General features: G+C 43.2%; 2 protein-coding genes across 3 annotated transcripts; both read right to left on the bottom strand.

Moving 5' to 3' along the window:
• Positions 1-545: 545 nt before the first annotated feature.
• LOC122327131 (gastrula zinc finger protein XlCGF8.2DB-like) lies at positions 546-8,786 on the bottom strand. 2 transcript variants are annotated; one of them, XM_043222314.1, is made up of 3 exons: positions 8,644-8,786; positions 8,037-8,226; positions 546-3,716 (listed from the first exon to the last, which is right to left on the bottom strand). In XM_043222314.1, exons 2-3 carry the CDS (start codon positions 8,188-8,190, stop codon positions 2,704-2,706), a joined length of 1,167 nt encoding a protein of 388 aa, XP_043078249.1. In that variant the 5' UTR covers positions 8,191-8,226; positions 8,644-8,786; the 3' UTR covers positions 546-2,703. The 2 variants fall into 2 exon arrangements, with proteins under 2 accessions (XP_043078249.1, XP_043078250.1); XM_043222315.1 differs by lacking the exon at positions 8,037-8,226.
• A 7,837-nt stretch (positions 8,787-16,623) lies between these two features.
• On the bottom strand, positions 16,624-19,033 carry LOC122327230. The gene is made up of 5 exons (XM_043222437.1): positions 18,823-19,033; positions 18,111-18,494; positions 17,548-18,023; positions 17,122-17,449; positions 16,624-16,995 (listed from the first exon to the last, which is right to left on the bottom strand). Exons 1-5 carry the CDS (start codon positions 18,955-18,957, stop codon positions 16,624-16,626), a joined length of 1,695 nt encoding a protein of 564 aa, XP_043078372.1. The 5' UTR covers positions 18,958-19,033.
• Between the last annotated feature and the right edge of the window lie 1,786 nt (positions 19,034-20,819).

Below are 20,819 nucleotides of genomic sequence, written 5' to 3'. Positions count from 1 at the left end.
TCATTTCATTTTCTACACTAATAATGTTTATTAGTCTTGACCCAGATTCAACTCAACAAAAATGTTTGAGCATTTTCCAAAACAGCTTAAATTATAAGAAGAGATAAGTGAACAGTTATGTTGTTTGTAGATCATTTGGGATGATAAGATCCTGAGCAAATGTTCACCGAGAACCACCAGACTAAATGTGTCTGAACTTAACAAACAGACCACAGCTGTTACAACAGGAGCAACTTCTATTACATTAGGAGTAGTAAAGTCTAAGTGCATAAAACATTTAAGCTTAGTATGTTTGGGGTTCATTTCGACTCCATTGAACCCAAGGTACTATGTATTTCCATCACTGCTATACTGCAATAAACATCTTCATCAAGATCTTTAAAGTTCTCATCACTTTTTCTTACATTGCCTGTAGTTTAAAAACTTCTCCATAAGACTTTGATGAGTGACAAATTAATTTCGTCACCGGTTACCCTCCTACGTTAGTTTCAGTGGCAACCCCGTTAACATACCCATAAAGAAGTTACAACAATCAGAAATGTCAGGAAAGATATCATTGATTTGTTTTGCACTGGTTCATACATATAATACATCATTCATCACTACATATTCTTCATTTGACAAATAAAGGTTTCAGAGTTTCAGAAGTTGTGCTATGGTTCCTGGGACCTTCCGGCCAGTGGCTGCAGACCTGCACTGGAAACAGGATGTTCAGAGTCCTTGATGACGAAGTTCATGAAGCCTCTAGAATCACATCAGCACGTAAACTGTCGATTATGGCAGCGTTCCTTTACCTCCACCATTACCTCAGCTCAGGGATGCACAGAACAGAAGTGGTGTTCACATAATTAACATTATTTACAGAGCATGACTTCAGCATTAACAGAGAACTTCCAGTGTCCAAGAGTGCTTCCATTTCAGGTCTATTAAGAGTCACATCAAATACATTCAAACCTCACATGATCAAAATCACATAATAAAACTACAATAATGAATTAAACTAATTATATATAGAGATAGATAGAATTACAAAGCTATCCATTTGAACATTTAAAATAACTTATAATTTATTTAAACTTAACCACTGACTATAGCCATTCAACATTACAGTATAACTGAGCTATCAATCTTAACATTTAGACTTGAAAAATAACTTCTAATTTAAGTGAACTTAAAACAGGCTTCACATATAAACCCTTTATAATAAATGTCATATTATTTGTGCACGTCAGCTGAAATATTATATTATAGGTAAAAACAGACCATTTAATTCTAAAGACAAATCCCAGGGTTGTAAGTGGACATGTAAAGCAGTTTCTGTAGATGTTCTGCTCTTTCTTAAGACAAAAATCACAATATAAAATATTGTATCAATGCTTTCTATGGTACTTTTAAGTTTACTTGGATTACTTCCACTTTAGCACGTAAGTGTATTTATTACAAATTCAGTTGAACTTCAGCACTGCTTTTGGACAACTAAAATGCTTTTAGGGCAAAATTAGTTGTTCCAATTTAACAGACTTCAGGTATACCACGAAAAATACCAAAGAACACACTGATAAATTGTGCTTAAGCATACAGTTTTATCATTATTACAATGAGGTGAGAATCAGACCCGTTATTATAATATTATAATACACATTATTAAAGAGGTCCTACTGTACTTTTACATGGTGTTTGAACATTAATGTGTGTCCACAGTGTGTGTAAAGAACCACCCTTTAATCGTGAAAATCCACCTACGCCTTTTTATGTTCTCCATAAATCAAAAACACCCACGTGTGACAATCTCTGCCCTGTGAGCATAGAGCCACCGTCACCATCTTTATATCCTCTAGAGCAGATACTCATATAATGACTATTTAAACAATCTAATTCTTGTTTTGTCTGCAATAATACTCCCAGAATCAGGCACTGAGGATGCAGTGGATTATTTTCAATTGTGTGCCAAGAAATCAGTTACATTTATATGTTTGTGTGAATCATTGTACACCTGACTGCTTTGCAATTGTAGTGTGTTATCATCTGCACTGCATGTCGCTAATAAAAGATACCTGATGTGGTTGTCATGTGATTTACTTACAGCTGCTTCCTTTTATTAAAGTATAACAGACACCATCACTTTACTCCTCTTACAAAAAAGCAGCCAAGAGTGTCTTTTGTTGCTATAGCAACAGCTGCAACAGTAGCCTGAAGTTAACGGGGAAGAAAATGTTGGTTCACAATACCGTTTGCAGGTGCACATTATTATATGGGGAAGGAACCAGTATGCGGCTTACAACAATTTATTCCAGGAGCTCCGGGCAGATGATGCACGGCTTGCAACATATTTTAGACTAAACTTGTCCTTGTGCTCCGAGACCAGTACTAATCCACTTTTTTGTTGTTATGGAAACTACAGATCTGGCTACTCGCTTGGTCATTGGTCAACTGTCAAAAAAGCACTTGACCTAAGGCCTAACGTCCTAAGGTGGCATTTTAAAAAAGTGTTTATTTGAAAAAACGGTTTAGTCCATAGAAACCTGATCAAAAACAGATGCCGGCAGCTTAAAAAAAAAAGACCTAACTGGACAATATCTGGTCAAGCCATGCCTCTCACTGCAACAACATCCCGTGAACTGCTTGTCCATCGACATTCTTCAAGATATTATCCTTTGTCTTTGATGAATGAAATGTGAGGGTTTATGCTGTGTGAATTCATCTTTAATCTACAACACTGTTGTCATGCTGAGACTTTACTCCAGTGTGAATTCTCATGTGCCAGTTGAGGCTTCCTTTATGAGTGAAACGGTGTCCACACTGTTGGCAGGTGTACGGTTTCTCTCCGGTGTGGATTCTCATGTGGGTGTTAAGGATTGCATGCTGATGGAAACTCTTTCCACACTGAGGGCAGGTGTAGGGCTTCTCTCCAGTGTGAACGGTCATGTGCCAGGTAAGGCTTCCTTTATGAGCGAAACTTTGTCCGCACTGTTTACAAGCGTAAGGCTTCTCTCCGGTGTGGATTCTCATGTGGTGATTAAGGCTTCCTCGTTGACTGAAACTTTTCCCACACTGCTGGCAGGTGAAGGGATTCTCTCCAGTGTGTATTCTCATGTGGACTTCAAGGTTTCCATGTTGAGAAAAACTTTTCCTACAGAGCTGGCAGGTGTAAGGCTTTTCTCTGGTGTGAATTCTTATGTGCCTGTCGAAGCTTCCTTTATGAGTGAAGCTTTTTCCACAGTGTTTGCAGGCGTAAGGCTTCTCTCCGGTGTGATTTCTCATGTGGTGGCTGAGGTTTCCTTGATGACTGAAACGTTTTCCACAGTGTTGGCAGGTGAAGGGACTCTCTCCAGTGTGTACGCTCATGTGCACTTTAAGGTGTCCTGGTTGGCCGTAACTCTCACCGCACTGCTGGCAGGCGTAAGGCTTCTCTCCGGTGTGAATTCTCATGTGCCTCTTAAGGCTTCCTTTACAACTGAAACTTTTTCCACAGTGCTGGCAGGTGAAAGGGGTCTCTCCACTGTGGACAATGAGGTTTCCTTGTTGATCAAAACGGTTTCCAAAACGAAAGGAAGTGAAGTCGCTTCTAGTTGTTACAGTCTTTTGAGCTTTTTTTCGCGTGGAAATCTTTTCAGTCTGTGAACACCTAAAATATTTTTTCCCATCTGTAAAATCATGCAGATGTTTCTCTTCCATGTTACCGAGTACTTTGTTCTCTTTTTTCAATGCCATTAAGTCTAAGGTGAAAAACAAACAAAAGTTTAATGGCACAATAATCTCTTTCACCTCCTTCAAAGATACGTAAATGAAACATGAATCTCTGATTACTCGCCTCAAAGACATGATGTATAGTATGTTTAATTTCAAATGAAGTAACATGTCAAAAAACAAAAGATTGACGCAGACCACAAGGTCTGCTCGAAACCGAAACCGAAAATAAAATAAAGCAAAGAACAAGTGTCTTATAATTTATTATACTACATAGCATTACACATCAGTAACTTTGTTATCCGCGACAAAAATGTTGATCTGCCGTGATACAAGTCCTTGTGGAGACTGAAAGAATCTCATCATCTCCTTTTTGGTCTGGTCTTCTTTTTGTAGTTTTAAGTTCTGATTTAATGACTTGATATGTATTTGCCGCTGTCACGGCTACATCCCTATCTTCTTTGGCTTTTGCCGAGGTCCTGTGGCTTACACCAGCTGTAGACTAGTGGTCTGCATGTGTACTGGACAACGACGCAGAAGTAGAAAGTAAAACTGATGCATAGACTACAGCGCAAGTTTGAGGGTCTTCTCCGTGTACACAAACAAGTTTATCCCCGTACTTTCTGTGACTGGATGAAGACGAGCTGAAAGAAATAACCCAGAACTTACGTGGCAAAGCTGAATCCAGTTTCATCATTTAATGAAACTCATCTTTTGAGATACTGGATTCTTGACTTTAATGAGCTGGAAGTGTAGGAGTCATGTTTAAATTATGGATTAAGTTGATTTAGGCATATAAAGAACCTTGTTTATTTATTTTGGATTATCCTGTCATGGACCCCTGGACTCAGAACCTAGTTCTAGGGACATGGAACGTCACCTCTCTGGGGGGGAAGGAGCCTGAGTTGTTGCGGGAGGTCGAGAGATACCGGCTAGAGATAGTCGGGCTCACCTCCACGCACTGCTTGGGCTCTGGAACCCATCTCCTCGAAAGGGGCTGGACTCTTCACTACTCTGGTGTTGCCCACAGTGAGAGGCGGCAGGCTGGTGTGGGCTTGCTCATAGCTCCCCAGCTTAGCCGCCATGTGTTGGAGTTTAACCCGGTGGACGGGAGGGTCGCCTCCCTGCGACTCCGGGTTGGGGAGGACTCTCACTGTCATTTGTGCCTACGGGCCGAATGGCAGTGTAGAGTACCCGGCCTTCTTGGAGTCCCTGGGAGGGGTGCTGGAAAGTGCTCCAACCGGGACTCTATCGTCCTGCTGGGGACTTCAACGCTCACGTTGGTGATGCTAGTGACACCTGGAGGGGCGTGATTGGGAGGAACGCCCCCGATCTAAACCTGAGTGGTGTTCTGTTGTTGGAATTCTGTGCTAGTCACGGTCTGTCCATAACGAACACCATGTTCAAGCATAAGGGTGTCCACCAGTACACGTGGCATCAGGACACCCTAGGGCGGAGGTCGATGATCGACTTTGTGGTTGTATCATCTGATCTCCCGCCGCATGTCTTGGACACTCGGGTGAAGAGAGGGGCGGAGCTGTCAACTGATCACCACCTGGTGGTGAGTTGGATTCGTTGGCGGGGAGGAGGCCAGACAGACTTGGCAGACCTAAACGCACTGTGAGGGTCTGTTGGGAACGTTGGCAGAGACCCTGTCAGGAGATCTTCAACTCCGCGCCCGGCAGAGCTTTGACGGATTCCGAGGAGGCTGGAGACATTGAGTCCGAGTGGACTATGTTCTCTACCTCTTTGGTCGACGCAGCCGTCCGGAGCTGTGGCCGTAAAGTCTCCGGTGCATGTCGTGGCGGCAACCCCGAACCCGATGGTGGACATCGGAAGTAAGGGATGCCGTCAAGCTGAAGAAGGAGTCCTATCGGGCCTGGTTGGCTCATGGGACTCCTGAGGCAGCTGACAGGTACCGTGGGCCAAGCGGACCGCTGCCCGGTGGTTGTGCAGGCAAAAACTCGGGTCTGGGAGGAGTTCGGGGAGGCCATGGAAAATGACTATCGGACGGCCTCAAAGAGGTTCTGGCAAACCGTCCGACGCCTCAGAAAAGGGAAGCAGTGCCCTGCCAACACCGTATACAGTGCTGGTGGGAACCTGCTAACCTCGACTGGGGATATTGTCGGGCGGTGGAAGGAATACTTTGAGGACCTCCTCAATCCCGCCAACACGTCTTCCACTGAGGAGCAGAGGCCGGGACCCGGGGGGACTCGACCATCACCCTGGCTGAGGTCAGTGAGGTTGTTGAGAAGCTCCTCGGTGGCAAGGCACCAGGGGTGGACGAGATCCGCCCGGAGTACCTCAGGTCTCTGGATGTTGTAGGGCTGTCTTGGCTGACACGCCTCTGCAGCATCGCGTGGACGCGGGGGACAGTGCCTCTGGACTGGCAGACCGGGGTGGTGGTTCCTCTTTTAAGAAGGGGACCGGAGGGTGTGCTCCAACTATAGGGGGATCACACTTCTCAGCCTCCCTGGGAAAGTCTATGCCAGGGTACTGGAGAGGAGAATCCGTCCGATAGTTGAACCTCAGCTTCAAGAGGAACAATGCGGGTTTCGTCCTGGACGTGGAACACTGGACCAGCTCTATACCCTCTTCAGGATGCTGGAGGGTTCCTGGGAGTTTGCCCAACCAGTCCACATGTGTTTTGTGGATTTGGAGAAGGCATTCGACCGGGTTCCTCGTGGTGTCCTGTGGGGGGTGCTCTGGGAATATGGGGTAAGGGGCCCTTTGCTAAGGGCTGTCCAATCCCTGTATGATCAGAGCAGGAGCTTGGTTCGCATTGCCAGCATTAAGTCAGACTTGTTCCCAGTGCATGTTGGACTCCGACAGGGCTGCCCTTTGTCACCGGTCCTGTTCATTATTTTTATGGACAGGATTTCTAGGCACAGCCGGGGGCCGGAGGGGGTCTGGTTTGGTGACCACAGAATAGCTTCTCTGCTTTTTGCTGATGATGTTGTTCTGTTGGCTACATCTGGCCAAGACCTACAGTGTGCACTGGGGCGGTTTGCAGCTGAGTGTGAAGCGGCTGGGATGAGAATCAGCACCTCCAAGTCTGAGGCCATGGTCCTCAGTCGGACAAGGGTGGCTTGCCCCCTTCAGGTTGGTGGGGAGCTCCTGCCCCAGGTGGAGGAGTTTAAGTATCTTGGAGTCTTGTTCACGAGTGAGGGAAGGATGGAGCGAGAGATCGACAGACGGATCGGTGCAGCTTCTGCAGTAATGCTGTCGCTGTACTGGTCTGTCATGGTGAAGAAGGAGCTGAGCCGCAAGGCGAAGCTCTCGATTTACCGGTCGATCTTCGTTCCTACTCTCACCTATGGTCATGAGCTTTGGGTCATGACCGAAAGGATGAGATCTCGGATACAAGCGGCCGAAATGAGTTTCCTCCGTGGGGTGGCTGGGGCGCCCCTTAGAGATAGGGTGAGGAGTTCAGTCACTCGGGAGGAGCTCGGAGTAGACCCGCTGCTCCTCCACATCGAGAGGCCAGCTGAGGTGGCTCGGGCATCTGTTCCGGATGCCTCCAGGACGCCTCCCAAGGGAGGTGTTCCGGGCATGTCCCACCGGGAGGAGGCCCCGGGGAAGACCTAGGACACGCTGGAGGGACTATGTCTCTCGGCTGGCCTGGGAGCGCCTCGGTGTTCCCCCGGAAGAGCTGGAGGAAGTGTCTGGGGAGAGGGGAGTCTGGGCGTCCCTGCTTAGACTGTTGCCCCCGCGACCCGGCCCCGGATTAGCGGAAGAAGAAGAAGAAGAAGAAGAAGAAGATCCTGTCATGTAATTTTAGCTGATTCTCCTTCCCCTGCATACATCACTATGGTGTAAAAGTGCACATCATAACAGACAAGCAGCTTTGTCTGTGAGGAAAGTGTTAGAGGCTGGAGAGTGTGGGATTACGAATTTGTTTAAAATACGCTGAACCTATGTTCTGATGTAGCATAACATACAAAGGGAGAAAATACATTGTGTTTAACTTTTATGGTGAAGCTGTGACAGATGATCAAGTCACGTGTGCATTTCCTGGCAGATTCCTCAGTTAAGTGTGAATGCTAAGATCAAGATCATCAGCTCACCCAAAGAAAAACTATTTATAGTCCTTTGAGCAGGTGATGTACCTCTCATTTAATTGCATTACAATCAGCACATTATATATATTTTTTATATATTAAAATAGTTCTCAGGTTCACATGAAGTATTAGTACTGTGATCTAAACATGTCTGTCCACACGGGTCAACCTCTTCAATTAGGACACGCATATGATATGACATTCTTCAAAATATCTTTCATTTCTGCAGAGCTGGACATTTGAACAAGGATGAAATGAGTGAGTTAGGCCATGAGAATGAAAACTGACCTGTTTGTTCCTCAGTATCTTTCAGACTGAATACTTCTTTAATGCATATGTCTTCTCTCTCCCCTTTAATACATTTTCTTTCTTTATCTTCATGTTTAACTCTGAATGCTTCTTCAGTTTTCACATCTTCACACTCTTCTTTAATAAACGGCATCTTTATAAAACTGTGTCACATAGACCTCACTCAGTTCTGTTTAAGATGAGAATAAAAGAAAGAAATGAACCCAAACTAAATCTCAATCAGCTCTAGTTCAGTATAGTCAGCACACTGGTGAGGGAGTCAGTCAGTTCAAGAACTTAAATCACCTCAAAACTAGCATTATAACATTCATAAAATAACACATATTTAAGTAGTTATATTGATCACCTAATGATTTGCAAAGAGCTGGTCACGTGTAATAAAATGTGCTTTAATGAAAACATTTGGTTTTTATGTTTATATCAAATACGTTTGCATTATTAAACCGGTTTGACCAGCACGTGACGTCAGGGACTCGTTTTGTGAATCATTTGATTCAACTCGAAGTTTAGAAAGCCCAGTGACTCGATATACAGATCGAGTTCATGATAAACAGATTCACGACATACAGAGTGAAATGAGACTCACCTTCTGTGTTACTCGTGTTTGTACTTTACGGTAAATAATAAAGTAATTTATGTATGGCATGTAAAACTTTAAAGATGAACGGTTACTACACGTTAAATGTTTTAAACAGAACCCTCGCTTCAGTCGAATCAGAAGATGCAGGAGCAAGCGCGTCCAAATGACGTCATGTCACCACACCAAAATAAAAGTCCTGGGCTGCGTTCGAAATGACTGTTACTGCTGACAGCAGGATTGAACTGCAATTGAATCATTACTGCTAATATATATATATATATATATATATATATATATATATATATATATATATATATATATATATATATATATATATATATATATATATATATATATATATATATATAACTTAGGTTACTGAATGATACCATATGAAATAAGATACTAGATCAGTGAATTTGAGTTTTATGTGGATAAATTATGAATCTTGTAATCAATCAAAAATTTACTAGCCATTTATTATGATTCAGAGATGAAGGCCATAATACTTCATACATAATACATGCATATAAATACATTTTCATAAAATTCAATAAAGCCAAATATAATAAGTATGCAAAAACACCAACCTATTAAATATTTATAGACCATATTTTTATATTGTCACATAGCTGAATGTATGTCCAACTGAAGAAGCAGTGTATTTTTTTTTTTTTTGATAATTTTGATAATATATATAAAGGCTGATGATTCCCTTGAAAAAAGTCCATGTTCATGGTATAATACCACAGAACTGCAAATTCATCCTCTGCCAGCCGAAGGCGCTATTGGAGTTTCCCTGGTAACGGTGCTCATGTTTATTCAACAGCTTTTTAGAAAATGTATTTGTGGCAGTTAGTTTTATATATTATGATATAGTTAATTAAAGTGAATTTGATTTTAACGTCATTTTCGGAAGAGATGTTGTTGAGACTATTTCACTCAAACGGCTCTTTACCAGGAAGGATCAACTCAAGGCGAAATAAAACACAAGACAAGTTTTTGGATTTTTAGCTTGCAAGGATTGCGCTGTCGGTTGCAAGCGGGAGAGAAGCAGGTTTCTCCTTAACCTCCCTTTTGCCTCCCTGCCTGCTTTGCCTCCGAAGCTCAGATCGCAAGTCACTTTATTTATAGAGGAAAGGACAGAGCAAGATAAGTAAAAACAACTGGCAAAACAAAGACTCCAGACATGTTCGTCACATATCTTTTTGGGCGTCAGAATCTTCATTCCTTCAGATTCCCCTGGCACCCATACCAGTCTAAGATACTATATAGAAGCCATGTCATGTCATGACCTAGAACAAGACGTGTTATACCAGATGGAAGCTGAAACTGAAGGGTCAAAGTTGCACAATGTCAATACACAACTCTAACATCTCCCTCCTGTTTGACATTTAGCACCTATTTAAAATAACATAACAAAGCATATGCATGTTAAACTACATCTCTACTGATTACTTGATTAAATAGTCGATGCTTACTTTAAACAGCAAGGTGGGGCGAAAACCTCAGTATCTGAGGAAAAATTCCCAACCGACCCCCAAGATGTTACATGGGCGATCACCTGTAAGGCTTGCATCTTAATCTTAATATATAATATAAAATTTAAAGATTGAACATAGGAGGAAAATGTGAAAATAAACTGAAAAGGAAGAATGAAATAAAACAGTGCCTCTTGTTCTTGGCACGGCTACTATAGCTTGTCAGTGTACCCTTTTGTATCATAACATCAGCACTGAGCCATGTCACAACTGAGACTACACACATGATACTAAAGCTCTCCATTTCTCTCTTGTTGGAGAAGCATGGTAAAACTGAGAAATGTCTGGCTAATCATTTTAGTAATCATTGCCCTTAAACATGGTAAAACACAGATCATGCATAAACACAGCAAACTTAAAACTGCAATTACTGGTGTGATCATTTTCAATAGCACATTCCACCATTCCCCACCGAACAACCATGATAACAGTCCTTGAGTTGTTATGCTGTCTCTCTCCATGGCCACCAGTGTGACCGTCACTGCTGCAGTCAGGTTTAGAGCAACTCTCCAGCCCTCACATGCTCCCATTGGGGGCGCTATAGCTGGGAGTAAGGGATTAGTTGATACCGGCCGACTTCCACCCCTACTCAGCGTCCTCCCAAGGTGTTAGCAGTTTGCAATGGCTTTGGTGGATCCACGTAGATCTCTCAGTGATCTTAACTGCAGTGGGTGTGGTCAGGGTAACTTTGATCAGGATGCTGTCTCCTGGTTTCACTCTTGAGGCCAGGTATATCTGGCAGATCATTTGCTCTCACAACATTTCAAACATTTTAAATTTCAACATTTTGTTCATACACTCTGCTAGTGTATGCTGCTCTTGTGGTTTCTCACACACATCATCACACAGCGGTAAACTGAACGGTCTATCATACAGTATTTGTACTGTTGGCAAGGTGTCAGTTCAATAAAATCCATGTGGATAAACTGAAAAGAGTAGTCTGGTTTAGGAAATTGACCTCTCTTAAGCCTGCAGTTGCCCTGCGAGTTATGTTTACAGCAGATCAAACAAAGATTTACAAAAAAAATTTTTTTTAGTAGTTATTAAACCCTGGTGCATAAAAGTACTGTTCTACCCTATGCACCATCCCTCCTGTTGACACATGTGCTTGCCCATGTGTCAAACTTGCTGCTGTTTTGTACAAACTTCGTGGAAGGCACAGTTTGCCTTCAAGTCTGTATGTGTCATCTGACAATTTTGCTCCTTTTGTTAACCACATCTGCTTCTCGGATGCTGGTGCTTGCTTTTGCATGTCTGATATCACTGACATGTCTAATGGAGTTTCTAATGATGTTACTTTATGTATTTCACATATCTCTAACTTCCCTTGTGCAGCTTGCTTAGCTGCTTCATCTGCCTTTGCATTGCCAAGTGAAACTGGGTCAGTACCCTCTGTGTGTGTGGCGCATTTACACACTGCAATTGTACGAGGAAGTTGAATGGCTTTTAATAAGTCTGTAAGAAGGGCGGCGTGTTTTACGTTTTGACCACTAGCAGTTTTCATGCCCCTTCGCGCCCATTGTGCTGCAAAATGGTGTAAAGTAGAAAATGCATATTGGCTATCTGTGTAGATTGTGACGTCTTTTCCTCGCGATACTTGGCACGCTTTTGATAACGCTATAACTTCGGCTGCCTGGGCTGAGTAATGAGAGGGAAGTTTCCCTGCAGTCACTATCTCTTTTTCTGACACAACAGCATAACCACATTGATTTTCACCTTGGCTATTTTTAGCCAAGAACCATCTACAAACAGTGTCTCTCCCTGAGTTAATGGAACATCTCTCAAGTCAGGCCTAGGTTTGCAATTCTGTTCTGTGCTGGTCAAGCAACAGTGTGGTGTGCTGTCATTACAAGTTGGCAACAGAGAAGATGGGTTTAATGCTGTACATCTTTTGATGGTGAGATGTGGTTGTGACATTAAAATAGACATGACGGCTAAATGTCTTGCTGGTGATAGAAATGACATTTTTGTTTCAGTTAATAGTGCGTCGACTGAGTGTGGGACCAATAGTGTGAGTTTATGAAACAACACTACTTCAGCTGATGCCTGGACTGCTAGGGCTGCTGCACATACAGGTCTCTCGCAAGGTGGAAGTGCACAAACCACTGGATCTAGCCTCTTAGAGTAGTAAGCTACAGGTTTGTTCTTGCCCCCTGACTCCTGTGTCAGCACTGACGTCATAAATTTGTCTTTGCAGTCTACTGTCTGATTAAATGGTTTGGAATAATCAGGTAAACTCAACACTGTGGATTGAATCAATCCCTCCTTTAGCTGTGTGAAAGCTTTTTCCCCCTCCGGGGTCCAGCTAATCTTATCCTTCATGGCTGTAGGAATGCCATAAATCATGTGCCACTTTCCTCCTCATTTTCCTCTTTTTTCTCTTTTTTTCTCTTCTTCCCCCTTCTCCCCCCTTCTTCCCTTCTTCGCCTTCCATATTGTTCCCCAGCTTGAGCTATTGCTGGGGAACAATAGTCTGTTAGAGGGGGAAGAAATGGAAGGCGAGGAAAAAGGGGGAGAAGGGGAAGAAGAAAAAAAGAGAAAAAGGCGAAAAAGAGGAAAATGAGGAGGAAAGTGGCTCTAATCCCTTTGTGCGCGCCAAAGCAATGTTTTTGTAAGTGTTTGTTTGCAATAAATTGCTTTTAAAAAACGTTTTCCTGTTGTTTTATTCATTTGTGAGGGAGAACGGTTGATCACGAGGTACCTGGTTCGAATCCCGCTGCTGCCAGGAATAAAAGTCGTTACTTAATGCTACGAATTATTTCTGAAATTGCCAAAAACCTTGTATTAATTTTATGTTGCTGATTGTCAATATTCTCTTCAGTTCAGTTTTCACTTTTTAGTTTAAATTACACTTCTACTGCAGCTATTTTCTAAATAAAATAGTATAAATAGTCAGTTTATTTCTGAAACAATCCTAAAATTTCTCTGAATTTTTAAAAATGTCTATAACCTTTGAATGAAAATGTAGAAAAGTAAAACATATGGAAAAGAGAGTTATGTAATCAGGACCTTTTATTATTTTTCAATTAGTCATAGCCAATTATTCATTGCAAAAACAACAGAAAGAACAGAACAATACACATGAACAAACCTTAAAAATATCCACGACACTTGTGCATTCAAAACAAAACTATACACATAAATAAACATCTTACATAAATAAAAAGTTTGAATTTCTCTTCGGTAAAAAAATTTAAATAAAACTATACACATAAATAAAACCTTCTTTTAAGTTTCTTTTTTTTTATTTAGTTTTTTAATATTGTCCAACCACTGCTCCTTTGGTAGTGTCTCTACAGAGGGCAGTATATAATGCCCTTGTATTGGCTGTGCCCAGTCTCCACTGTCCTAAACTGCCACATTTTTTACACGTATTGTGCTCTACTCTGCGGGTCAGTTTTCTAACTGGAGCACGAGCTGGAGCAGGAGGCCCTGTTAGTCCCTGCGTGGCCAATGGAGCCAGCATCACCAGCTGAGCACCTGGGAGTGGAGCAGGTAAAAGTCGCCGAGGGATTTGAGGTATCTCCGCTGCAGCGATGTTCCTCTTCCTCTTCACACGTGCCTGGCCCACAGTGCTACTGGGCAGGTGGTATTGGTGAGATGGTCCTGCTTGGGGGCAGAGATGGGGGCGCACATTGGCAGAGGGTAGAGGGTCGGCTGCCACAGACAAACGGCTAGGCAGTTGCAGCCCCTGCATCAAAACTGCGCTGTCCTGCCTTTTCACCCTCTTGTTGTGCCACTGAACCAGTGTGGTGTGGCTCACATTCACCAGCTGCAAGGTGGTCTGCTGCATAACGGCGGCATTGGTCAGAATACGCTGCCTGATTTTTTTATAGTCCTCCAAGATGAGGTCCCACCTCGACACTGTGCCAACCCCCTTCTTCTTTGGGCTTTTGTGAATGGCACAGAGCTTGACAAAAATGGTCTCGATGAGGACGACAGCAATCTGGCCACTGGGCAAGAGGGGCAGTGGTGGTGAGTGCATGCCTCTTTACACTTTCCACCCCTGGAGTGAACTCCTGCCTCTTCTTGGGGGATCTGAACCTCCCCGTGTCCAGCTTGCTCTGGTGTCTGGCAGCAAACACCACCCTCTGCTTATCATAGTCCAGCAGGTTCTGCCAAAGAGCAACTATGTTGCTCACCTAAGCAGATAGGGCATATTACACATAGCAAATGAGAAAACAAAACACGTGCAAGTGTTGACATATGGCAGGTCAATGGGGAAATAAGGAAACTTGAATGTTCCTGACCTGCTGGTTGGTGAGGATCAGCGATGACTGATTCTTAAGCTCCACCAGATACTCCGCCAGGCTGTCCACTCTGTCCATGCCTGGCACACCAGCACTATCTAAAGCCTGAGGAAAAAAAGACAGAAACGAGCAATATTATGACAGTTAAGTTTATACAGTTACGTTGGACAAAAAACAAATACATATATACACATTTCTAGATGTGATTTTGTTGACAAGCATCAAGTTCAGATAGTATAAAGAAGCTTCAGATCATCTTAAACTCTTTGTTTAACTTTTCTTAGCATAACAGTTCATAATCTATATTTGATATTTGTAATACAAATGTTAAAATGTTTTGTACTTTAACTAATTATAATAAATATTTAACAAATAAAACTATTTTATTGGCAAAACATAAATGTAATGATTTCCTGATAGAACAGAATAGAATAGAGTGTAAGAAAATATTAGGGAATACCCGTATGTTGGTAGAAAGGTTTCATTTATATATAATGTCATAAGCAATCCAAATCAGTCTGAGTGCACATATAACAAGGTATTTACATACCACAGATTCTGATGCACCTGGCATGGAGGAGGCAGCAGGCTGAATAAATGAAGCCGCAGCCAAGGTGGAGGAGGCAGCTGGCTGGACGGTGGAGGAGGCAGCTGGCTGGACGGTGGAGGCAGAAGCCAAGGTGGAGGCGGCAGCTGGCTGGACGTTGGAGGAGGCAGCTGGCTGGACGGTGGAGGCAGAAGCCAAGGTGGAGGCGGCAGCTGGCTGGACGTTGGAGGAGGCAGCTGGCTGGACGGTGGAGGCAGAAGCCAAGGTGGAGCGGCAGCTGGCTGGACGTTGGAGGAGGCAGCTGGCTGGACGGTGGAGGCAGAAGCCAAGGTGGAGGCGGCAGCTGGCTGGACGTTGGAGGAGGCAGCTGGCTGGACGGTGGAGGCAGAAGCCAAGGTGGAGGCGGCAGCTGGCTGGACGGTGGACGCAGAAGCAGGCTGGACGATGGAGGAGGCAGCTGGCTGGACGGTGGACGCAGAAGCCATGGTGGAGGAGGCAGCTGGCAAAAAATGGGGGGAGACAGAGAAGCTTGGGTCATTGGTAAGACTTGACTGAGTAATGTCATCTATTTGTACTTCCCGAAGCCTCGTCCTCTTCGTCCACGCCTTCATCCACATCCTCCAACAGGTTTTCTGTTTCCTCTGAGTCAGGATCCACTACTAGGGGCTGTCCAGTCTGACTGAGCAGGTAGTCAACACCAAGCAGCTCCCCTTTAAAAAAAAAAAAAAAAAATAAAAAGGACACACACATACAGGAGAGGTCAAAATTTTGAACACATTACTATTTTTATGTTTTTGAAAGATGTTTTACATGGTCAGGTTCAGCAATGAGAATAATAAAAGCAAAGACTCAGAACAGTGAAAACCCACAAACCAAAAGTATTATGCAACCAGACAAGTGGATGACATACCAGTGTATTCAGCAGGTGGCTGGAAAGATGGCACAAAAGGCCGACCGAACACCTTCAGGCTGTTGGTGTTGACACAGTGGGTCATTTCCCCGGCGTACGTGAGAAGGGACGCTGGCTTGCTGGTCACTGATGCAGCTGCCCGGTCCTGATTCCACCTGTTCAGGCCTTCCAGCAGGTAGAGCTGAAAATTCAGCGCATTTGCACTGGTTCCTAGAAGAGGAAAAAATCATACACATAAAAATTACAAGCCTTTCGATATGAATAACAGAACTTGAAAATAATTAAAACTTTACACATGTGAGACACCGACCTGGAATGAACCTGTTTAAGTGGCAGTGGAAGGACTCAAGGGACGTTGACCCTCTGGCACAACGATACCTGGTCAGGATGACCCCCGCCTTTGTGGTGGTGCCTATCTCTGTGTACAGAGGCACACCCGGCACGTCCTGAATGCACCTGACATGCCGTTTCTGCACACGCCAGATGTGCTCCATGCGCACCTCATCTAGAAGTGGCACACCCATAAGGTCCCTACCGCTTGCACCCCCAGGTCCTGCAGCAGCCTCCATGAGGCGTATGGTGGCCTCTTCACCTCGTGTCCTCCTGCGGCAGTAAAGGCTCAGCTCCTTTTTACTGATGCTTCTGTCCACCAGGATGTCAGTAATAGCTGGCAAACCTTCCGCCATCATCTGTTTCCTCTTTGCCTGCCGCAACAGACTGAGGTCTCCAGCGCCCCACTCAAAAATGCAGGCTGACAGGCATCCCATGAAGGTGGGATAGAGGATGGGCATCGGTGGTGCAGCCCACGGCCAGCCTCCTCATAAAGTGCCAGATGTCCAGCCGTATGTGAAGGTCTGGCCACTCCCCAAACCTGGTCTGCAGCTTGCTTGTCGCTCCATCACTCACGCAGCAGCCACAGTCCACATAAAGCAGCACTGGTGGTGGAATGGCAGCCTTGCTGTAGCGCTCCATTACACCAGCCACCATTCTGCTCAGTCCTGGCCCCTCTTGCACTGACAGCACACTGGTCACTATCTGGCCAACCTCATTTCCAATGGAGGTTACCCAGAGTGCTGTCCCCCGTCCATGGCCGGCCAGCTTCTTTGTGATCTGAAATTTACAAATGTAACAAGACTTTTATGATGTGACAACAATGAACAATAATAACAATAATGTCTTTCTGATGGTATATATTTATATAAAGGAACACTACAGAATGGAATTTTTTTACGTTACCTTTTTTGTGGAATCCATCTTTAAGATGTTGCCAAAGATGGATGTGATGCTGGCTTTTATATGCTCAATTCTGGAGAGGATATCCCTGCCGTATACTGACAGCAGCCAACGACTGGTGGGAATGTCGATTGGCTCTGGAGGCTCCTGGCAGACCACCGGATACAGGCTGGGTCGATCGACAAAGTCAGCACACTCCCCAAGATAGTGTGCCAGCCGATTCAGCCATTCCTCTCCATGGTTCTCTTTCAACTGCCGCTCCAATCGAGCTGGACTGTTGCCTAGCGTCCGGTCCCGAAGCAGCCTAATGACACGGATGTCACAGGCATACCTAAAAATGTTAATTTTGGATGATTATTTGCATGTTCATTGTGGAGTCGTTTCAGTCTTCACAAAAGCCATCTTTAGACTACTTTACCGCTGACTTACTTGCGTGTCAGAATCAGCCGGAACATTTTCTGGTGCGGCAGGTCGAGCTGGTCCCGGACAGTCTGGCTTGTTGACAGATAGTTTTGAGAACACACAGTACACCTGAGTGTCTCTGTCACCAGCAGGTAGTACCTGTCAATATCCAGGACCTTCCTGGCCCCTTTGTGGACACCATAACCTGTTAGGTTCTTGTTACAAGCCGGACAGTGAACCGTCACCTTCCACAGGTGGTAGGGCATCCACACCATTAGCCGATGGGTAAAGAACCGGTCAGGTGTTGGTGTCTGGTGGTAAATGAGGGCCGGGATGGGAGGCTCATACCACAGCTTCAAATCTGGCCGCAGCTTGCCAGAGTGAAATAAAGTGTTGGCAATCCACCTTTGGTCCTGCACAGGGATGGTCTTGCCTAATTCAACTGGTAGCCTGACTGAAGCTAAGTCCTCGGCAGGGGTTGGCTGGACTCTTCTAGGCTCCTCCTGATTGGATGAAAATTAGATTTTTGTGTAAATGAAGCCTGCAACTACTATACACTACAGTCAATAAATTGGTGATAATGTACTCACAGAGAATGGAGCAGGAACGTGGGTCTGCAGTAAGGATGGGCTGGGAGGTCTCGGAGAGGAAGAAGAAGAGCTTGCCGTCCTTACAGAGGATGGAAAAGGGCGAGGGGTTCTCACAGTGGCCACGGTTGGAGTCCTCACAGAGGATGGAGAAGGTGAGGGGCTGGGAGGAGAAGCACTTGGGGTCCTCACAGAGGATGGAGAAGGGCAAGGGGTTCTCACAGTGGCCACGGTTAGAGTCCTCACAGAGGATGGAGAAGGTGAGGGGCTGGGAGGAGAAGCACTTGGGGTCCTCACAGAGGATGGAGAAGGGCTGGGGGTCTTCCGTTCTACTAAATTGGGCTTTAGTGAAGACAACTGTGACCCACTATACCGTGATTTAGTGAACTAAAAAGAGAAACAAAGTTAACATCATCATGCAACTAGGTGGTCATCCAAGATACGTTGATTATTTTTTTTATTATACAGTTTAATTGGAGTCTATTATGTACTTTGTGTGTTACTTTGTGTGTGTGTGTGTGTGTGTGTGTGTGTGTGTGTGTGTGCGTGCATGTCCGTGTGTGTGTGTGCGTGTCCGTGTGTGTTTGTGTTCACCTGGTATTTATCATGTTATTGTGTCGTCACAAGGATAGGAATACCAGTAAATTTTGTAAATCATATCAAACAAATCCAAGATCATTCTAAATATAACATTAACTACAAAGAAAATATTCACCATTGATAAAGTAGAAGAGGGCCTCAGGAATGACCGTGGGGCAGGAGCCGTGTCTGAAGCCTCAGATTGTGGAGGTGCAGCAGTGGCCTGTGATAAAGTAGCAGTGGCAGGCTGGAAACAACAGCAGAAGAGCATGAGGTGTATTGAAACAGCACAACAACATTGTGATATTGAAATTTAATGTAATTTTAAAATATATGACCTTGGTGGTGTGGAATCCACAACTGCATGCCTTGGACCCACCAAAGAGGGTGGTCTGTCCATGAGCTTGCAGGGGCATTTCTCAATCTGAAAAATGTAAATTTTACTGTTTACTGATTTGGTCTGCACCATTGTCAGATGACCCCCTTTTTTCCAGCCTTGTTGTGTTTTGTCACTTTCCTTATCTACAAAGAGATCCCAAATGTAGTTGTAAAAACCTTTGGTGTTTAGGTTCCCGTGCTCCAGTGTCACACCTGGACGGAACACGTTCAGAGACCCAAAAGGCGGACACACCTTCTTCCCAACAGAACACAGTTCTACCAAGTTCTAATCTTTTCCATAATATAAGTGATTACTGTGAAATTGAGACCAATTTACTAATCGCACTGAGACCTTTCAAATGAAACCAAACATTCAAAAAAGTGAAGAACAATAGGTTCATAAGACACATGACATATAATGCCTTACTCCTAATTAACTTTAAACCAAGTATTTTGGGCAGAAGGAGGGAAGCAGGAAGAGCAGAGGTGAAGAGGGTGTCATAAACACAACAGGGGTGGTGGTGTTGTTTGCTCTCTTTTTGAAGTCCTTTTGTTCCTTTGGATATCCCTTCTCAGATTAGTCTTATTGCATTTACAGGTTTTGATTCACCTCCGTACAATATAATGAGATACTGGTAACTTTACCTTCTGGTAGAGGTCATACCACTTCCGCTGCCGTGGTGCTGGTCTGTTGCCTCCAGAAGGCCATGCACCAGAACTTGCAAAAGCCCTCAACCTGGTCATCCACTCGACATCACCCATGGCCTTGTGGGTCTTTGGCTTGGTACTCATCTAAACACAATTTGGAAGTAACTCTAAATAATGTGCATTTTGCAAGTACTGGACAACTACACAGACAATTTCAATTTGTTTATAATGATATAATTATATATATATATATATATATATATATATATATATATATATATATATATATATATACATACATACATATATGTATACATATATACATACATACATATATATACATACATACATATATATATATATATATATATATATATATATATATATATATATATATATATATATATACACACACATTCAAGGTAACTAAATAATAGCACTCATTACAGCAAATGAAAATTATTTTACTACAAATAAATAATAAATAAACCTTGTTTTTAAAGTGTTACACTTTAATTATACAGTATTTGAACATTATTATTACTAAATGCACTTACAATAGAGGTAAGATTAGTTTTTGTTTAGTTTGAATAGTTACATCCAATTATGCCAATTTACTGTTATGTTAGTTACTACATTTAGTGTGTAATAATGACATCAAAAAATAAAACGCATTGTTAATTCAGTTCAAAACTGTGGTTAAACGTATGTTTCTTCATAGTAACTACACTTTTGTAACTGCACGTTTATATATCTATGGTTAATTAATTTATTACTTTCCTTTGTCATTTAAAATGATTATGTTTAGCACTTGCATATGTGTTTATACAAATAGTAATCAATCTGCAAACACAAAACAGGATTACTACATTCACACTATAGCAAAACGACAAATTTTGATGAACTACTGTTTTTCACCCAAAATAAATATAATTTTTTTTGTTTAAATTACAGGCATATAAGAGTTTAATATGTGAGATTATAAACTATGAAACTATGCTAACAAAACACTTTTCCTACACTTCCACTATAGTAAATATTGCACATGCTAAATGTTTATGTTGTTTTTTTTTCAGTCAGATTTTTATGTATAGCAAAACTTTGTTT

Source organism: Puntigrus tetrazona, chromosome 22, assembly GCF_018831695.1.
Source record: "Puntigrus tetrazona isolate hp1 chromosome 22, ASM1883169v1, whole genome shotgun sequence".
In the NCBI taxonomy this organism is placed as follows: domain Eukaryota; kingdom Metazoa; phylum Chordata; class Actinopteri; order Cypriniformes; family Cyprinidae; genus Puntigrus; species Puntigrus tetrazona.
This window is presented reverse-complemented; position numbering and strand designations above follow the sequence as displayed.

Excerpts from the sequence above, each read along its gene's own strand:
- LOC122327131 (XM_043222314.1), bottom strand. The coding sequence starts at position 8,190 with ATGCCGTTTATTAAAGAAGAGTGTGAAGATGTGAAAACTGAAGAAGCA. Across the intron at positions 3,717-8,036 it reads AGATACTGAGGAACAAACAG|ACTTAATGGCATTGAAAAAA; the intron begins GTCAGTTTTCAT and ends TTTTCACCTTAG.
- LOC122327230 (XM_043222437.1), bottom strand. The coding sequence starts at position 18,957 with ATGCTCTTCTGCTGTTGTTTCCAGCCTGCCACTGCTACTTTATCACAG. Across the intron at positions 18,024-18,110 it reads ACGTTCCTGCTCCATTCTCT|GAGGAGCCTAGAAGAGTCCA; the intron begins GTGAGTACATTA and ends TCATCCAATCAG. Across the intron at positions 16,996-17,121 it reads AGATGGATTCCACAAAAAAG|ATCACAAAGAAGCTGGCCGG; the intron begins GTAACGTAAAAA and ends TGTAAATTTCAG.